Raw genomic sequence first — 18819 nt, 5'->3', positions numbered from 1 at the left:
AGTTTTCTCCTCCGATAACAATGGCGTATTCTTTTTTTCCTTTGCTAGTTCCGACTGCGACTTCCCAAAGAACTGGGTCTAACGCATGTCAGGTTGGTGACTAACCTGGTTACAAAGGTTAGTCACGTGTGACGGTGGCCCCGAGTGGGGCCTGGGAGTTGCGCGACTGACTGGCGAGTGACACCACAGGGTAACCGCGCGATGACCACAAAACCAAGTCGCATAGCTATGCCGAAATAAACGCGCGAATTCTTAAGAATTCTTGCGAAAAAAAGTCGAGAATTCTCAACAATTCCCAACAACATTCCATAAATTCTTTCGCGTTAAATGGGCAACGAATTCTTGCCCATTCTCAAGAATTCTTAAGAATTCTCAAGAATTTTGAACAGTACGTGAGCGCAGCGCTGGAAATTTTCGGGAATTCTTAACAATTCTCAACAATTCTTAAGAATTCTTAAGAAATTCTGAGAACTTTGTAACACAAATCGAAAGGAATTTAACAAAAATCCCGACATCTCTCAAAAGGAATTTTCAACAGAGAATCAGAAAGACATTTCCCCTGAATCGCTTATGCGATATCAAATAAATATTTGCTTATACCATGAAAAGAAATAAATTGTGCTATTTAGTTATAAGTATAATTTATGTTGATAATGTTAGAGAAATATGATACACACAGGATCTCCCATCTCCCATAATCGTCGGTAGCAGATAACCAAAAGCGCATTTCAATGTGTAATACTTTTATTTTTGATAACAAATATTAAAGAAAAAGAAAACAACCGACCCCAGAACAGGGGAGGCTATATACAGGAAGCTGAAGGGGGAGGTGGGTAGTGTAATCACGAATCACAGACCAATTTATTCGCGATTTCGAAGAACAGATAATATCATTTTGAAAATGGCAAAAAAATAGCCATAGGCACTAATTACAATCACAACTCACTTACGACCTCAGTAAGGCTTTTTTGCATAGTATATGAGGGAGTTGTCACGTTTTACAGATTTTTTTCACGGCAAATATTTCACTGTTTAACGGCGCAAATTTGTGTCCGATTACGGATCACGAAAAACCCTTAACCTATCCCTGTATACGCGAGTAAGCAGGGAAGTATACTTCCCAGCCAACTCTTTCATCGCCCTGTCCTGTCGCCCTCTTATTTTTTCTTTTAGTTTATGCTCCAGGAGCCCTCTAGCCTTCATGAAATAAATTCAAAAATAAATTAGAAAATATACTACGGTATTAATTTACTATAAATTCAATACAGTATTTATTATATGTATAGGATTACGATCAGCATACCCCTCTGGTCTACCTGTACAGTATTCAAGGAGAGGCCAAGGGGGACAGGACGTGACCCCCCCCCCCCAATATATTGAAAAAAATAATAATAAGGAAATTACCAGTTGGGCATGTATCTCCCCTTCCCCCTACCCCGCTAATATGACTCTGTCTACCTGCTGTAAGCATGGCTTAGACAATTAGAAAACTCATTATACAACTCACCATATATCAAACCCTCTTGAAATCATGGCAGATATATATCAATTATCCTAAAACGTTACTCACAATTAACATATATAGGTGTTTGGGAGAGGCTGGAAAGGGGATGAAGGCAAAGGAAATTTCGGAAGGCCAGTCTGGCAACTGCATGTATACATTTAAAAACATACAGATGCTAATAAAGGAGTTAATCTATTACCTGTCATCTTTTTTGGCACTCTCTCCAACCCTTTGAATAGAAAAACATAACAAAATAAGAAACAGAACAATCATCCTAAAAAGGATATTCATTACAAGCACATGTTTTGATAAATTAAAAGCAAACACCCATATAAAGCACTGGAGCAATAAAATGACAACTCTTGTAAGGACAGCAACTTGAAAAAAAGTGCATGACAACCAATTGGTGGCAGCAAAGCGATTAGCTCTTCTTATGCAATTAATGGAAGGTACTGTATTGGTGGGAGGGGAGGGACAGGGATGGGGGAATACAGGGTTTGAACGAGACGAGAGAGGCTGTTGGATTGGAAGTCCTGTTTAATAAAAAAAAAGGCTCACAATGACTTTAGGTCATGTTGCATTAGGGAAATAAGTCTTCTTAATGGGTAAACAAATCCCCTCCCTGTTAAAAATCATAGGAACTGGCCGCTATAACTGTGCTACCCCCTCCCCACCCCCTACAATTCATGGCTACTTGCATACTTCTTTTAAAGCAATTGGTTTTACTGTTTTCTAAATAAGGGAGTGTTCATTAATTACACCGAGGGGGGGGGGAGGGAAGATTTTGACTCAAGACACCTTAAAATTTCAGAGACCCCCTTTCATTGTGAACATTTTTTTCGGTGCCCCCCCCCCCCCCCCCCCTTATAAACCCCAAAATTTTATTTTTTTTTTCCCTTTAGAGGACCTCAAGGTGACGAACTTTAGGTCTAAAAAGAGAATTCAAGTTCGATATGATGAGTTTTGGTCGTCGTCATAATCATCATAACCACTATCATCGCCAGCACCACCACGACGACCACCACTATCATCGCCATCACCACCACCACCACCACCACCACCACCACTATCATCACCAGCACCAGCACCACGACTACAACCACGACTATCACTGATCGCCATCGCCATCGCCACCGACCCGGCGAAACCTACATTTCCGTCGGTTTTTTTTTTGTGAACTCACCGGGTTAAAAATTTCCACCTGGTCAGCTTATTTTTATTTACCGCCGGTCCCTCAACCTACTCGTTCGGGTTGATTTAGAAATTTTATCGAGTGCCGGGGAGGCTAAAAGCTCGTCAGGTAGGCCGAAAACTTCTGTCGGGTCGGGTTTCGCCGGTTCTGTTACAGGTGGTGTTTTGGTGTGTTTCTACGCAAACCTGTATTGCAGTGCTCGTCAGTGTAAGGTCCTGCCGAAAGGACAAACCGCAGGTGCATTTATACGTCCAGTTAGACCGGTCGGCCACGCACGTGTCCCCATTCATACAGGGATTCGAAAAACACGGATCCTGAGAGAAAATGAATAGTAAAATAGAATAAATAAAGTTGGGAACACTGGGAAGCTGTTCACCCAGGTTGGTTTTATATGAACACCCGATCGAACCCGATGACACACACTCGCAGGCGATGCGGTGTACGATTATATGGAAACTCACCTTGCGATGGTGTGCGATTAGATGGAAACTCACCTTGCAATCGTGTGCGATTATACGGAAACTCACCCTGCGATCGTGTACGAATATATGGAAACTCACCCTACGATTATAAGGAAACTCACCCTGAGATCGTGTACGATTATAAGGAAACTCACCCTACGATTATATGGAAACTCACCCTGAGATCGTGTACGATTATACGGAAACTCACCTTGCGATCGTGTACGATTATAAGGAAACTCACCCTGAGATCGTGTACAAGTATATGGAAACTCACTCTACGATTACATGGAAACTCACCCTGCGATCGCGTACGATTACATGGAAACTCACCCTGCGATCGTGTACAAATACATGGAAACTCACTCTGCGATTACATGGAAACTCACCCTGCGATCATATGGAAACTCACCCTGCGATCATGTGCGATAATAAGGAAACTCACCCTGCGATCGTGTACGATTCTATGAAAACTCACCCTGCGATCATGTGCGATTATATGGAAACTCACCCACGTCGCTAAAATTAAGTGTAATAAGGTAATATCAATCGCGCGTTAAAAAGGAACACATTCTGCTGTGCTCTCTTGAACTAACTAGCAAACAAACTTGTGTAAAATTGCCCAATATTTTGTTGCTATTTGCACCTTCTACATCGGACGCAATTCACTATTGCCATTATTCAAATTAGCCTCTACATTACAAGGTAAGCGTGAAAATGCGTTTTATATTGCGAATTGACTGTAGTCGTTTTAACTTAAACACTTTGTCCCATGATGATACTAAAATTTCTTTAAAAATAAAACAGACAAAATAGCCAGAAAGAGGAAAAATATTGCGTAAAGTTTATTTGTCCGAAGTAAGAATTAGTTTGAAGACAGGGGTATTTGGAAACGGAATTTAACAATTTATATCGCTAGCAACTTGTGAGAGACAGAACCTTATTTTGTTCATTGCTTCAAACAATATATGACTAAAACTTATTAAAAAGCGGTCAAAGATAAGCATGAAACTTGAAAAATGTATTATCTTTTGACTGCATTTAATAAAGCGTGGCCAATTTGACAAGTTTCTTGTAGATTTGAGCAAAGTATGAAAATTACGCGCCACCTTGACTTCCGACTCGTCTGCCCAGTCTCCACTCGGCTTTACCTGTGTTTCATGTTAGCAAGGCTGGCCGTCCCCGGACCCCATCCTGCTCATATGACAAGATGGTTAATTTTATGTGTGTATTTGAATAGAAAAAGTTTCTAAATGGAACTAGTAGTGCGAGGATAATCATAAAAAGACGGTAATAGTGCGTTTTGAATAGGTAAAATCAGCCGATTTCCAAAGCATATGTTCATTGAATATCATATACTGGTAACTTCAATCCCTAAACTTTATCCCCAGCCGCATGTTTTCGTCGCATCCGAGAAGCGCTCTGACGACAACTGGTGGAGATGCCGGGGTATCAGCGGTCGCCACGTAGCTGAACTTCTTCAGGACTCTGACAAGAGCCAGCTTCATTTCCATTTGGGCAAACCTGGAAAAACACACAAGGCACACAGTATTAATACTATATGGAAATATGGCAAAACACACAAGGCACACAGTATTAATACTACATGGAAATATGGCAAAACACACAAGGCATACAGTATTAATACTACATGGAAATATGGCAAAACACACAAGGCATACAGTATTAATACTACATGGAAATATGGCAAAACACACAAGGCATACAGTATTAAAACAATATGGGAACCTGGCAAAGCAGACATTAATTTATCGATGAAATCTTTCCATCTGAAATGATTCTTGGGTCCATCTGGGAATGCCGCTCTTGGGTGCTAATAAGCATGCGCAAATACCCAGTGGGCGGTTACATAGTTAATGGGTACCTAAAAGTGGGCGCTAGCCATACAATTCGGTTGCCTGATAATCGGTTCTACCAGCCCAAACTTTTCTTCCCTTTCTCATTCTTTCCCCTAGGGGCAACACCTTGGTCACGCCCCAACTCCTTCGACCTACCTCATTCCAACGCAGTTATGCGGGCCATGCCCAAAAGGAAGGTAAGAGTAAGGGTCACGTGACTGATTAGCCTCGCTGCTGAAGCGCTCGGGGTCGAAGCGCTCAGGATCCGTCCAGAACTCGGGGTCGTGATGCATGCTGTAAGCGTCGATAAAGATGGGGAGACCTTTGCGGAATCTGTAGCCCTTGATGACACAGTCTTGGGTGCACTCCCGAGATGCCACAAAACCTACAGGATAAACAGAGATTAATGATGGAGTTTGAGGTGGAGCCAAAAAGTACTCGTTTTACAGTTCCGTACATTCCCCAAAGATTCCACTAACTCTTTTTGGTAGCACAGTTCCGTATACACTCCCCAAAGATTCCACAAAATCTTATAGGTAGCATTATAGCAATAACTTACTTAAGGGGACACATGTGGCTATTTTGAAGCTATATGCTTTCTTCTTTTTTTAAAAGACTATCGTTAACTTTTGCATCAAATGATGAGCTGATAACCTGGTGGGTACAAGCGGAGAGTCTCTGAGATGACCATGTCCAAATATGGCAGATTGTGCACTGTGTCGTATGACGGCATTTCATCTTCCTCTGTCCACACGCTGTCAATCTCTCGTTGTAACTTTTCCTGGACTTCGGGGTTGGTGGCCAGTGAGTATGCCACAAAGGACAGGGTGATGTTGGTGGTCTCATAGCCTGCTATCAGGAAGATCAAACTTTGTGCCAAGACTTCCATGTCAGAAAGCTTCTTGGACGTGTTCTCATTTGCAGCGGCACTCAACATTAAATCAAGCATGTCCTGTTGGACATTGAAAAATAAAGAGTTAGCTTTGATGTTAAGTAAAATGGGTCCTTGTTGTAAAATGAAAACTTTGGGCTCTAAAGACCAAGTAGGACCCTCCCCTGGAGTTAGTTAATCAACATGGATCCATGGAATTTCAAGGGTGGGTGGGTGGGTGGGTGGTGGTGGTGGTAGTGGTGAAATTTTATAACAAATGTATGGGAACTGAATTCTCTTCTGAAAGCCATGTGAATGATAAAAGACAAATAAACAAAAATGCTACATTTCAATCTTTGATTTGTTTTTATTACACTTATTTGTTTATCCCTGAAGCACTGCAGGTTATGACAAATGGATTCTCCGAGTGCTTTGGATAGCCCTGCATAAGGGATGTACATAGGACACGAAATGATCCCAGGAGTCCCCGAAATGAACCTCAAGGTATTGAAGTAATGGACAAACAAAAGGAATGTGGAAGGATTGGCTTATTTGTGTTAAAATCAGGAAATTTACATTAACCAAAACGATAGTATTAAGATTTTAATATACGACTGCGTGGGAAATACAGTGGTTGAGTAAAAAATTGTGGTTAATAAAAATTTCCGTCATAGTAATTTGAAGAACCAGGCGTAGATAAATCATTAATACATAACAAGCAATAAAAAAGTCTCCACAAATAAGACATGCTGCTTTCCGTATGAAGCGAAATGTGTTAAGGTTATTCAAGGTTATTTTTTACACGTTTGTTTGTAGTCGGTGAATGAAAGACCTATCATATCATGAGACCATGCAGGGTTGTACGCATGACTACATGAGGAAATTCAAAACTCACATAATATTGCTTTCAACAAAAGCCACATCTGTTAACGGTAGTAAAAGGGTTGTTTGAGTGCATAAACTTTTATCATTCCATTTTCTCGGCCAAACCGGCTGCCTAAAATGGGTCGGTAAATCATCGCTATTTCTTGGTGAATTACACGTTTGGTTGTTGTCAAATGAATATAGATTTTTTGGGGTGATGTTTACTAGAAATGAGATTTATAGTGTCAGAGTCATGTGTCAGAACTGCAAATGTTTAGAGTGTGATGGAAGCTCAACAGTTTGGTTGTTCTGAGCAAGGCTGTGCTATGTTTATGTTGTATTCCTTTTAGTATCAATTAAAAGTTGTGTATTTGTTTTGGACTCTGTTTATGGGTTTACCGCCTGGGAAATGTAATAAAAAGAAGTATTGTATTGGAATTTAAGTTTTAAAGTCACGTTGTTTAGAAATTGAGTCGCTGTTATTTATGCTTAAAGAATTGCAAGTATTTGTTCTGCTTTCCATACCACAATTCCTTGGGGTTCATTTTTTGGGGATCCCTTAGTATCGTTTCGGGTCCTGGGATCAATTGGGGTACTTTTGGGGAACATTTCGGGTCCTGGGATGGTCCTTGGATCATTTCGGGTCATGTACAGGGCGCTTCAATAAATTTATGTATGAGTGTAACCTTATTTAAACCTTATTTATCTTCATAATTCACATACCTTCGCCTCATTATGTAGATTTGATTTTTTCACTTCAACAATCATCTTTGTCATCTCCAGTAAGCCCTCAAAGTTGCCAATGACAAGTGATGGAAAGGCTTTAAAGATGTAATTTTTGAAAGGCATGAGAAATAAAAGTGTCACGATAACTCTGCGTGTTGTTGAAGTACTAAGAGACTTTCTTGCTGCTTTGAAGGCTGGATCATCGTAATTAGTCTGCGCCTCCGACTGGATTCCAAAAGCTGTTTTTAGGATAGTGTCCATGGTTAGACCCTGATGAAACCTAAGGAAATGGAAAGGGGAAAATCGTTTAATTCTTTATAAAGCCAAATCCCGATCAAGACTTGTAAAAGCAGGGTGGATAAAACAGAAAATGTACCAGAATTTCCTAAAAATAGGGGTTAAAACATCTACAGTGGATCCACCCTAGCACTCTAAAAAATAATATGCAATTATGATCTTTTATAATATAAACACAACCCAGATTTCAGCTCAGGCGTGTACACAGGGGGTGCGCAGGGTACACGCATATATTATACACTATACAATTCAGCTTCCCTTCATAGGCTTAAGCACTTTTTGGCTGATGAATAAAACTCTATGTCAACAATATATGAGCTTGTTTGATTAAGTGGAACAATAAAGTTTCTTTAATACAATTGCATACACTTACTTATGGGTGAAAAATGACTCTCCACTTTCAGCAACCTTAGTTAGCTTGTTTATAAGCACATCGCACGAAGAGTTGATCAAAGGTACCATGAGCTTCATCTTATGGGCACTGAAGGCGGGTGATAAAGTGTTGCGGATGCGATGCCATTTTTCATACTTGGCAATTGTCATCATGCTGTCAAATGGCTCTGGTTGCTCCATGACAAATGACTGATGATTTAAAGAAATACTTATACGAATTTGCTTTCAGTAACAAGAAATACCCACAGCAGGTCCATAACCAGGTTTTATCATAAATTTGCATATAGTAGGGGCGTAGCCAGGATTTTTAAATGGAGGGGGGCCAAAAGACCATTGTAAGGCATTTTCTCCCTTTTCAAATGATGTCCCATACATTTACTGTATCTTTAGCTGCTAGAGGGGGGGCATGGGTCTCTCTAGCGCCTCCCTTGGCTAAGCCCCTGGAGAGGCTGGCATGGCAGTTACCCTGAGAAGAGTCTGAATTTAAAATAAATGACAATGATGCCTCCCTCCCCCCATCCCAGCCACGTCAGAAGTGTCTAAAGCAAGAGAGCACAGCAAATGTATTCCTATTTTAATGCGCGATTGATATTATTACGAACATAAATACATCATGTGTGTTTGTTTGGTAAGGGGAGATATCAGTTGCGCTTTTGGGGGTGTAGGGCTAGGATTATGAAGTGGATTATGTTTGTCAACAGGGTCTTTGTTTGTATAATGCGCCAGAATCCTTTCCAAGGATAGAGAGTTACAGTAGAAGTGATGGGGAGTGAAACTGTAACTCTTATTTTCTTTTTCTCGCCTCCCTGAGGCTCGCGATGCACTTTGTGCATCTTTAGTCGGCACTTCATGCAGACACTACGAGTATCCACTGTCTTCGGGCGGTCTATAACCAATGAAACGAACGAAGACCCTGTGGACAAACATAATCCACTTTGTAATGCGAGCACAACACCCTTAACAGCGCAACTGATGACTCCCCTTACAAAACAAACACACATGAGGTGTTGCATAACTAATCGGTTTATTTTCGTAATAATATCAATCGCGCGTTAAATGGGAACACATTCTGCTGTGCTCCCTTGTTTATAGCTACAAATGTCATTTAACCATGGCTTCAAGGGAGAGGGTGGGTGGGGTTGGGGCAAATTATCTCTTACGTTCTGTTTGAATGTTGCTTTTTTCCTTTCACAATTGCCAGTATTGATTTCAAACAGCATTAACTCACCGGTCTATCCCGAAAAGAGCTAAATTCTTTCACCATAATATGCTTGACAATCTCGGGATCCGCCACAACCACACAGGGCTTCTTACCAACAAGAAACATGGCGTAAAGTCTGCCATACTTCTTACGGTACTCTTGAAACTGCTTGAGAATCTGTCCTTTGTGCCGAATCAAGTCATGCAAATGGGCAATAAATGGTAACGCCGTTGGACCAGGCAGATCGCCTGTTGTTGCTATCATCGTTGAACGGAGATAGGGATACACAAAATAAGCATAAAGTATCACACAAATACTTAGCGCTAAGACCAAAGATAGCGCATTTGTCGATACAAATGCTATCACAGAGGCTAGGATAGCCATGACTTGGCCTGATCTACGGGTAAAATCCAGGCTAACACTAGCTGGTACAGTTACAAGTTGCTTTTATCCTTTCGAATGACATCTTCGTTTATTTTGGTCTCCACTTCCATATTTGGTATTATCAAGTCTGTGCTGAGTTACAAGATCCAGCATACTTTGCGGGCGCACAAACCAAAATTCAAATGTTTTTGAAAATTTTCCTGTGGCCATTTTGCTATTTTGGCTATTTTCTTTTAAAACAATGTTTCGGGAGTGCTGGATAGTTTCTATCCACAGAAAACAAATCAATCTCAGACCATCTCAGAAGGCAGAAAGGCTTTGGAAAAAAACAAAGAGCATCCGTTGCGGGGTCCCTGTGCTATCCCAGAAATCCTAGCGCGAGGTAAACAAGATGGCGGATTAGAAAGTGCCACTAAGATGAAGCGAAATAAAACTTGAGATATCTGTGTCATTGTGCGAACAGCCTACGAGGTAAGTTGACCTGGCAGACTTTAAGATTTGCAGATTACTCATTTGCAAATAACTATTGGCAGTTTGTGATCAATCATACCCAGCATTAAGGTTGTTTACGCTGTAAAACAGCTGAATTAATTGCTTCCCTTGAAAGTTTTAAGGCTCAGTATTTGAAATTGTCGTTAATGATAGATTTTGATGCAGTCTTCTTTACGTTCTGCTAAAGTTTACTGTTCTAGATAAGGACAAAAATCTAATTAGCTCGTTTTTTGTTATTATGTTACTTTCAATTTACGTTATGATATTTCGGGAATAAAAACCACTAAGTTTTCAGACATAAGCACACATTGTAATGCATATTCGGCAGTCAACGTTGTTTGTGTTTAAGTTTTCTGATGTTTTGCTTTAGCTGTGTTCTTATCTGAACTGGTGTCACGGTACATGATTGCATAAAAGATGGGGAACACATCAGGCAAGAAAGATGCTCTAAAGTCAGACTCGTCCTCTACACTGGTGTTTGAGGCAGGACAGAAACCGTTTCCAAGTGAAGAAGAATGCAAACAAGCACTAGCAGGTATATTGGAAAATGTATTTAATAATGTCCATCAAATGCCCAAATACTGCGCCATTATTCTGTCGCTAGAACCACAGGCGGCCCAAGTTCATTATAAGTACAATCTATCTACTGTTTTGATGGGGATATGCAGTAGTTTTTCAGTGTTTATATGGGTTCGTATAAGCGTCATCGATAAACTTGCTAAATTGCTTAAATCACTTCAGAGTTCCAGAAAACAGTGTAAAATAAAGTATAAGTCTTACAATACCGCTCACGAACATAGGGACACTGTTCGCAAAACTTTCGAGAACAACGTTTGCGAAATTCCCAGGGTTTTCGATGGATTCTCCTAATCGAAAGGGTTTTTCTGGGTAGATACATGCAGGGCGGACTGTTTGGCATAAAAAGATTGTGGATGGAGTGGATACTACGTCTTGTGTTCGTTTGTTCGAAAAATCAGCTTGGTGCCTTTCCCTCTGGTAAGAGGGAGTCACTTTGTTCCAACTTTTAGGCTTCCAAATCGAAAAATAACAACAGCACAAGTTCAGTTAAGGCTTATACTTCTTCTTTTACACTGTTTTCTGGAGCTCTGTAGTGATTTAAGCGATTTAGCAAGTTTATCGATGACGCTTATACGAACCCATATAAACACTGTAAAACTACTGCATATCCCCATCAAAACAGTAGATAGATTGTACTTAAAATGAACTTGGGCCACCTGTGCTAGAACCAAGAGCAAAACTAAAGGGGTGGCCATCGGCCAATCTGAGAAATTTTGCAGATGTGAAGAAGGCTATTTTGAAAATCTGAGAAAAAGAGATCTTGCCTTGTTGTAAAGAACTGTGAACAAGAAGTGAAAATCTCGAGATGCCTTAAAATTTGGCAAGAAAATCAATAGTTCTAGTGACTATTTGCCATCCCTAACAATTGCTTTTTTTGGGATAAGACGATTTTGAATTGTTTTAGCAATACAGATTGATTTGTGTGTATTTACACCTTCAATGGGGGAGATCGCGACTCCGCCATGTTGTCTTTTCGTTGGCTCTAAAATCATCTCTTCTCTGCTAGAAATCTTTTTTAATGCTTCAATATCACTGGGGATGTGTGTATGGATTTATATATCTTTTGGTTTTATTTGTCCTCTCTGGTCTGCAGATGTATCTGTGTAAAGTTAAGCGAACTTCGTAAACTTGATGTTTCGTAGCACCTTTATTTATCTTATATTTATCGATTGTAACATCATTCCAGATAAAATGTACACTTGATCTTTTAATGAGCAAAACTACTGCATAGATTTTAGTGCTTGGATCCCACAGAGGTGCTTGGACAAACTGAGTGGACTCAGAATCCACGCAAAATCCACATAGAATCCATGCCGAATCCACGCGAGGAATGTTAAAACACTTTCAGTCTGTACTTTATTTACTGTAGTATGATCATACCCAGAATTTGGAAAGTCAACTAAATTTGTTCTATTGCACTGATCCAGCATCCATTAAATTTATTCAACATTCATTAAAAATTTATTCAACATATATTACGGTTGTTCATTGTACTTGGTACTCTACTTTTGGAACTTTAAGTTGATTCATTTAGTAGTTTCCAATTATTTGTTTTGATAAAACAAACAAAAAAAAGAAACGGAATGAATAAACGTTTTGATTATGTTGTGGTTTGAAATGCTTCTTGGTTTGAAATTGTTAAAACCAGTTTGAAAAAAATTCAAACTATGCCACATTTGTTGTGGTTTGAAATGCTTCTTGGTTTGAATTTTTTTCAAACTGGTTTTAACAATTTCAAACCAAGAAGCATTTCAAACCACAACAATTATTTCAGCACATGAGAAGGCAGTAAAGCCACCCACCAAAGAATTCATATTTGACGATGACTTGGTTGAGGTTGTGCCGCCCAAAAAGATGACAATTCCTACTGTCATAAGATGGGAGAATGGTGGTCGCAAGGTGCTTTTGTCTGGCAGTTTCAATGACTGGAAAACAAGAATCCCCATGAACTATAGGTATGCTAATTGTACAAGGCATTCTTTATTTGTTGGGTAGAGGTCTTGCTTTATTGCATAGTACACTGAAACCCACTCAACCCCATGCCTTCAGGATTTATGGCTAAAACCACTGCATGTGTTAATTATAGTTCAACACATTGAAGAAAGTTAGATTCCTTATTATTTACACATTTTAGTGATAAGTTCACAGCTATCATTGATATTTCTTATAATATATTTTCAGTAATAATGAGTTCACGGCTATCATTGAGCTCCCGGAGGGTGATCACGAGTACAAGTTCTGTGTGGATGGGCGTTGGGTGCATGACCCTAACGGGGTAGGTACAGCCTGTGGGATGCCGGGGAAATGAGGGCTGAATTTCACCAAAATCATGGTATGTATTGGATTTACAATCAGTACATACACCTATTTCAATTTAGGTTGTCGGTGCAAATGGCGAATGGCAAAAGGTAGTCATAAAACAAATTGTGGCTTGTATAGGTATAATTACCCATAAGAGTAAAAAGTAATTAGACTAATCAAACAAGTTATTCACATTTTCCTGCTCTCAGTAAAATATGAGAGGTCCCTTGGTAATTTTGGATGGTAGCACTGCCATTTCTCAATTGCCATTTGCCTATTTGTGCTGACAACGTAATTTAAAATGGTTGTATACAATATATGGTTCCTTATCTGCTAGCAGTGACAAGCAGACCTCGTTACAGAAACATTAAGAAAATATTGGGGGGCACAGCCCCGCCCCATCTGGTTATAACCTTAAAATTTTCGAAATATTGGGGGGTGGAACTTGCTAGTTTAGGCACAAAAGAAATGAACAAAAGAGAAGGAAAGGAAAGAAAGATAAGAAAAATAGGCAAAGCTTATTTAGAATTATAGCCATACAGAAGTATGAATTGTTCTGGAATACAGAACATGGGGTATTATCATGACTGCTATTTAAAGCTCACAGAAGGACATCTTTTTTCCAGAATTGAAACCAACTAACAAAACTGCTCTATAAGGAGCAATGTTAGACATAGCCAGGGGTACAAGGAGCAATGTTAGACATAGCCAGGGGTACAAGGAGCAATGTTAGACATAGCCAGGGGTATAAGGAGCAATGTTAGACATAGCCAGGGGTATAAGGAGCAATGTTAGACATAGCCAGGTTGGCACAGGGCACATCTTGTGCCCCTGTTTTTCACTGCAAAAAGTGGTATTTTATTATGAATTGAAAAATCTAAGCAAAACATCAAGTAAATCGACTAAACACTTATATGCCTTGTTATTTCCTTCCTTTGCAGCCTACCACAAATGATAACTTTGGAGGGCGTAATAATGTGATCTCAGTGCGTAAGACTGACATGGATGTTTTTGATGCCCTGGACACAGACGCAAACTTGAGCATAAACTCTGGATCTATAAGTAAGCCCACAATCCAACATTTTATTTCTTAAAATTTTAACCTAATTGCAAACTCTTGAGGAATCCAAGAGTATATGAAATGATTTTTACCCTTAGCCATGAACTCAGCTAACGTCCAAACATGACAGTAGCTCAGCTATAAATATGGATTTGAGAATCACAAAATCTTTTCCTGAGGCAAGGTTTTCATCCACCCAAAACCCTTTGACTGTCATGCTAGTTTCCAGGCCCCCCTTGGGTGACTGGTGTTGTTCAAATGTCTTTAAAAACTGTCCCCCTCATAAAACCACTACCATCACTACTACTGTCATTATTACTCTTCATCATAACCACCAGCAGTTCAGTACCACAAACATCAGTCCCACCAACACCTCTAAACATTTCCATTACCAACATTATGACTACCACCACCAACCTCTAACGTCACCATCCCTGCCATCTTGATATAACCATCATCTTTATCGTCATGATTAGCACATCTCACCATTTCCATCTACGACCCCAACATCACCATTAACATCACCACCAAGCAGGTTACAAGCAGGGGCGAATCCAGGAGTTTCAGAAAGGGGGGTCCGCCGCTAGATCTGCCTCTGACAAGTTTACTATTAATATTCTATCATTACCATAACCCATATTACCAACACTATAATCACTACCATCACCATCACAAGTAATATTACACAAATATCATAACCACCCACCATCATTACCACCATTACCACCAATCTACAGACATCACTTCTACTACCACCATCCATAACACGAGCAGTATACAATAATTATCTATTTCTGTGTTTTTCAGAGTCAGTATCCGGCTCACCTCCTGGGACGTACGGCCAGATCATACCTTCGCATGTCACACCTGTTATCGTGCGTGATGGCACCAATGCCAGTGTCCCCCCCATTCTTCCACCTCACCTGCTCCATGTCATACTCAATAAGGACATAGTGGACCATGATGACCCCTCACTCTTACCAGAACCGGATTATGTGTCCTTGAACCACTTGTATGCACTGTCGATTAAGGTCAGTACCCAGTAGCGGAGCTAGGGGAAGGGCTTGGGAGGTTTAACCACTTTCCTGCCAAATGAAATTGTTTATATGTGAAAAGGTTGCCACAAAGAGCTTTCCCAGAAAATAGAGAAGTTAGTAGAAAAGAAATAGCATAAATTGAAAAAGCATATTCTCCTGGGGACACACCCTTATTGGTGCATGTATTAACAATAAGAGTGTTAGTGTTGGGCATTCGAATTCGTGCCTTGTGCGTTCATTCATGCCTATATATTAAGCTAATTACATTTGTCGTTTACTTGACCTTACAAGTTTGTATAACGCGTCGTTTTTTTTACGGGGTTGTTCTCCAGTTTTCTGTTAGTTTATATATGAACATATTTGTATATTTTTACATCTCCAATAAATTGGTACGCATCACACCTCACACCTTGTGTGCTGTTTATGTAGAATATACATTTTCTGTGCGAAGGATCGCAGGGATAAAAATACATTAAATGTATAAGACATTATCTAAAATACAGGAGAAAATGCCTTGAAAGGGCCTTTTGGGCCCCCTCCTGTTAAAAATCCTGGCTACGCTGCTAATATTAGAGTTGTAAACGTCTGCCTTTCCTTCATTTTATTTTTTGTATAATTGGTGAAAGTCTGCCTTTTCTTCATTTTATTTTTTGTATCATTTGTAAAAGTCTGCCTTTTCTTCCTTATATTTATTGTATAATTGGTAAAAGTCTGCCTTGTCTTCATTTATTTTTTTGTATATATACCAAATATATTTGGTAAAAGTCTACCTTGTTTCATTATATTTATTGTATATTTGGTGAAAGTCTGCCTTGTCTTCATTTTATTTATTGTATATTTGGTAAAAGTCTACCTTGTTTCATTATATTTATTGTATATTTGGTAAAAGTCTGCCTTGTCTTCATTTTATTTATTGTATAAATAAAAGTCTGCCTTGTTTTTTTAGGATGGTGTGATGACGCTTAGTGCTACGTTTCGCTACCGGGAGAAGTTTGTCACAACATTACTCTACAAGCCAATAGTTCCAGACTGATAACTTTTGTCTTATCAGGCTATTCTAGAACATAATCACCGCTCTATATTAATCCCAAGCCGTCTGTATATATCAAGCAGATGATTGCTAGTGAAATAATAATATCTTTCTGCATTGCGTGTCAGAAGCCAGGGCCGGTTCCTGAAAGGCTGGATAAAGCTGTCCACGGACAAAAGTTATCTGTTGTATAGGATTTGTTAAGGAGTTTTCCGTTGGATAAGCATTTATCTACGGATAACTCTTATCTGGCCTTCTAGGAACCGGCCCCAGAACGTCGCGTAGGAGACTAAACAGGCATTGGTATTTCATATTTCACACTTCCGAAGTTTTCTCGCATTTTTTGGATTTTTATTTTATTTTACAAGGTCCCTTAAAATTCTCCAAAAATAAGAACCCATCCTCGACTCATAACTAGACGTTCCTATAAAAAGGATTGTAATGTGCATGTTTTAAAAAAGATCCCCACTTTATAAAGCTTGTTATAGCCTTGGTTATACCGTGTACGCGGTTATCACTTGATGTATATTACAAAACCATAATTGTAAAATTGAATATTAAGAATTAAACCCAAGACCATACTGCGTTTTCTGTATTCTAATGCTGAGTCAGCAGTCACATGGAGAAGCTGAAAAAAAAAAAAATCCTGGATCCATGGTCAGTCTAGCACTGGAACCAATTGAATTTGTTTTTATTTTAAGGGCACTGAGGAACTTGGTTAAATAATGAGAAAAACTCTTTTCTGGCCTTGACGCGAAATCCTGAATCCCAGGTGAGGGAGTAGATAACATCAGCATTGATGTGGCAGAAAGCAATGCTCAATAAAAGCTAGGCACATTTTTATTTTCCATGTAAATCAACTACATATCTTGTAGGTTGGTAGTATCACTTTACAGGGATATCAGAGTAAACTATCAAAATCAAAAACAACTAGATAAATCAAAATGCAATTTTTTTATCCTATATAGTCCATGAGCCGAGAATTGTTATCGGTATCATTTGTGGTGAATAAGGCTCATTCTCATTTTTGTAAAGCTTATGTCATATTGTCTTAGAAAACGCCTGATAGCAGTTAGTTGGTGGCAGCTTTGTATAATTAGGGGGTATAATATGCGGCCACCATTTTGAACCGGAAGTATCCCTTGAATTCCAGTATGGATAGATTCATTAAAGCATTCTCAAGAATGCTCTTTATTGTTTTCAGGGGCGTAGCCAGGGGGTATGGCCCAGGGGGCCCGGGCCCCCTATTCTAGCAGCCAAAAATACAGTAAATGTATGAGACTATCTAAAATACAGGAGAAAATGCCTTGAAAGGGCATTTTGGGCCCCCTCCTGTTAAAAATCCTGGCTACGCCGCGTGTTTTTTTTAAGACCAGGGAAGGTGAATCGTCGCTATGTTGGATATTAAAATTTAAGTAGAGTGCGGAAATTATCCGACTAAACAATAATAGCTACCCCTACTACATTGGTTGACGACAACTAGAGCAGACAAAGAGATGCAATTTTCCACCCCTCTGTTCCTTAGTTCAAAAGGACTCCTGATCCATCAGGGAAATGCTAGATTGCCACAATTTACAGATCGTGCGATCCGTGTGATTCATCAACAGCTCAGAGTTCAGAACTAGCCTCTATGAGGAAAAATATGAATAAATGCCTCCCTCGATAAAAGGGTGTTTTAAGTGATTAACTTACCACGGGCATTCTGTGTGATTAACTTACCACGGGCATTCTATGCAAGTCGAAGTTGACGACTTTCGATTGCGAAGTGATGTGACCCACCTATTCGGCGTTGGTATTTCATGCTTTCACGTATTTTTTTTGAACGCGACCATGGCAAAAACAGATCGCTAATTCCCCTAATAGGATCTTTGTTATGTTGTAGAGGAATCAAATACTATTTCAATATGGGTTGTCGGTCGCTCAACCATAGCTAACTATGAACTTGGGCTGCCTTTTTTATTGTTTCCATTGTGTCTGTTCATTCCAAAATCGTTACCAGGTTACGGTAAAATTATGACGAAAATTTTTGGGTCAAACCTCCCCCCTTGGCAAAAAGCTAGATCCGCCCCTGATGGAATGCTTTCTCAGATGAATGGGAGTTAAATTAAAAAATCTACCTCCCGTTTGATATCCCCTCTCCTCCCCTTCTCTTCCGTATGGCATCAGCGTTCAATAAATCTTTATCTCCACACAGGTACCTAATTTCGGACAAAACTCAATGTACTTATTCAATTCAGTGTGCTCCCCCTCTCCCCCCCCCCCCCCCCCCCCAAAAAAAAAAAAAAAAAAAGAAAAAAAAAACATAAAAGAGCAAACAAAAGCAACAACAACAACAAAAAAAGGTGCATTCTATTTGCAAATCTCCCCGCGGGAAGATAGACTTATTAAGCCGATAAGCCCATACTGGCCTTCCCTTTCCCTAAGCTGAGCCTCAGAGTTACACTTCTCTTTAAGTTGTACCCTAACATTACTAATACCTAAATGATTGTCGCAATGAAAGTGTTGATAGATAAGGTCTTCCTTAACTCTTTCACTAACCGGTAATCTAGGGTGCTTATTTAAGCTACT

At 39.6% G+C, this 18819-nt stretch overlaps 2 protein-coding genes and 1 long non-coding RNA gene across 3 annotated transcripts; 1 reads left to right on the top strand and 2 right to left on the bottom strand.

The window, feature by feature from the left end:
- Window positions 1–44: 44 nt before the first annotated feature.
- Window positions 45–2357, bottom strand: LOC125559802. Its single transcript, XR_007306471.1, has 2 exons — window positions 1704–2357; window positions 45–1197 (listed from the first exon to the last, which is right to left on the bottom strand). It is a non-coding gene; the product is annotated as an uncharacterized LOC125559802 (long non-coding RNA).
- A 1630-nt stretch (window positions 2358–3987) lies between these two features.
- On the bottom strand, window positions 3988–9853 carry LOC5504770 (cytochrome P450 3A4). The gene is made up of 6 exons (XM_001625609.3): window positions 9396–9853; window positions 8148–8356; window positions 7475–7757; window positions 5671–5968; window positions 5173–5401; window positions 3988–4681 (listed from the first exon to the last, which is right to left on the bottom strand). Exons 1-6 carry the CDS (start codon window positions 9750–9752, stop codon window positions 4525–4527), a joined length of 1533 nt encoding a protein of 510 aa, XP_001625659.3. The 5' UTR covers window positions 9753–9853; the 3' UTR covers window positions 3988–4524.
- A 214-nt stretch (window positions 9854–10067) lies between these two features.
- On the top strand, window positions 10068–16832 carry LOC5504778 (5'-AMP-activated protein kinase subunit beta-2). Its single transcript, XM_001625590.3, has 7 exons — window positions 10068–10223; window positions 10615–10779; window positions 12598–12778; window positions 13005–13098; window positions 14066–14186; window positions 14992–15215; window positions 16168–16832. The coding sequence occupies exons 2-7, from the start codon at window positions 10662–10664 to the stop codon at window positions 16252–16254; spliced, it is 825 nt and encodes a 274-aa protein (XP_001625640.1). The 5' UTR covers window positions 10068–10223; window positions 10615–10661; the 3' UTR covers window positions 16255–16832.
- The last annotated feature ends 1987 nt before the right edge of the window (window positions 16833–18819 follow it).

Source organism: Nematostella vectensis, chromosome 14, assembly GCF_932526225.1.
Source record: "Nematostella vectensis chromosome 14, jaNemVect1.1, whole genome shotgun sequence".
NCBI classification, from domain to species: domain Eukaryota; kingdom Metazoa; phylum Cnidaria; class Anthozoa; order Actiniaria; family Edwardsiidae; genus Nematostella; species Nematostella vectensis.
Note: the sequence above shows the minus strand (reverse complement) of the source record. Positions and strands in the feature narration are given on the sequence as shown.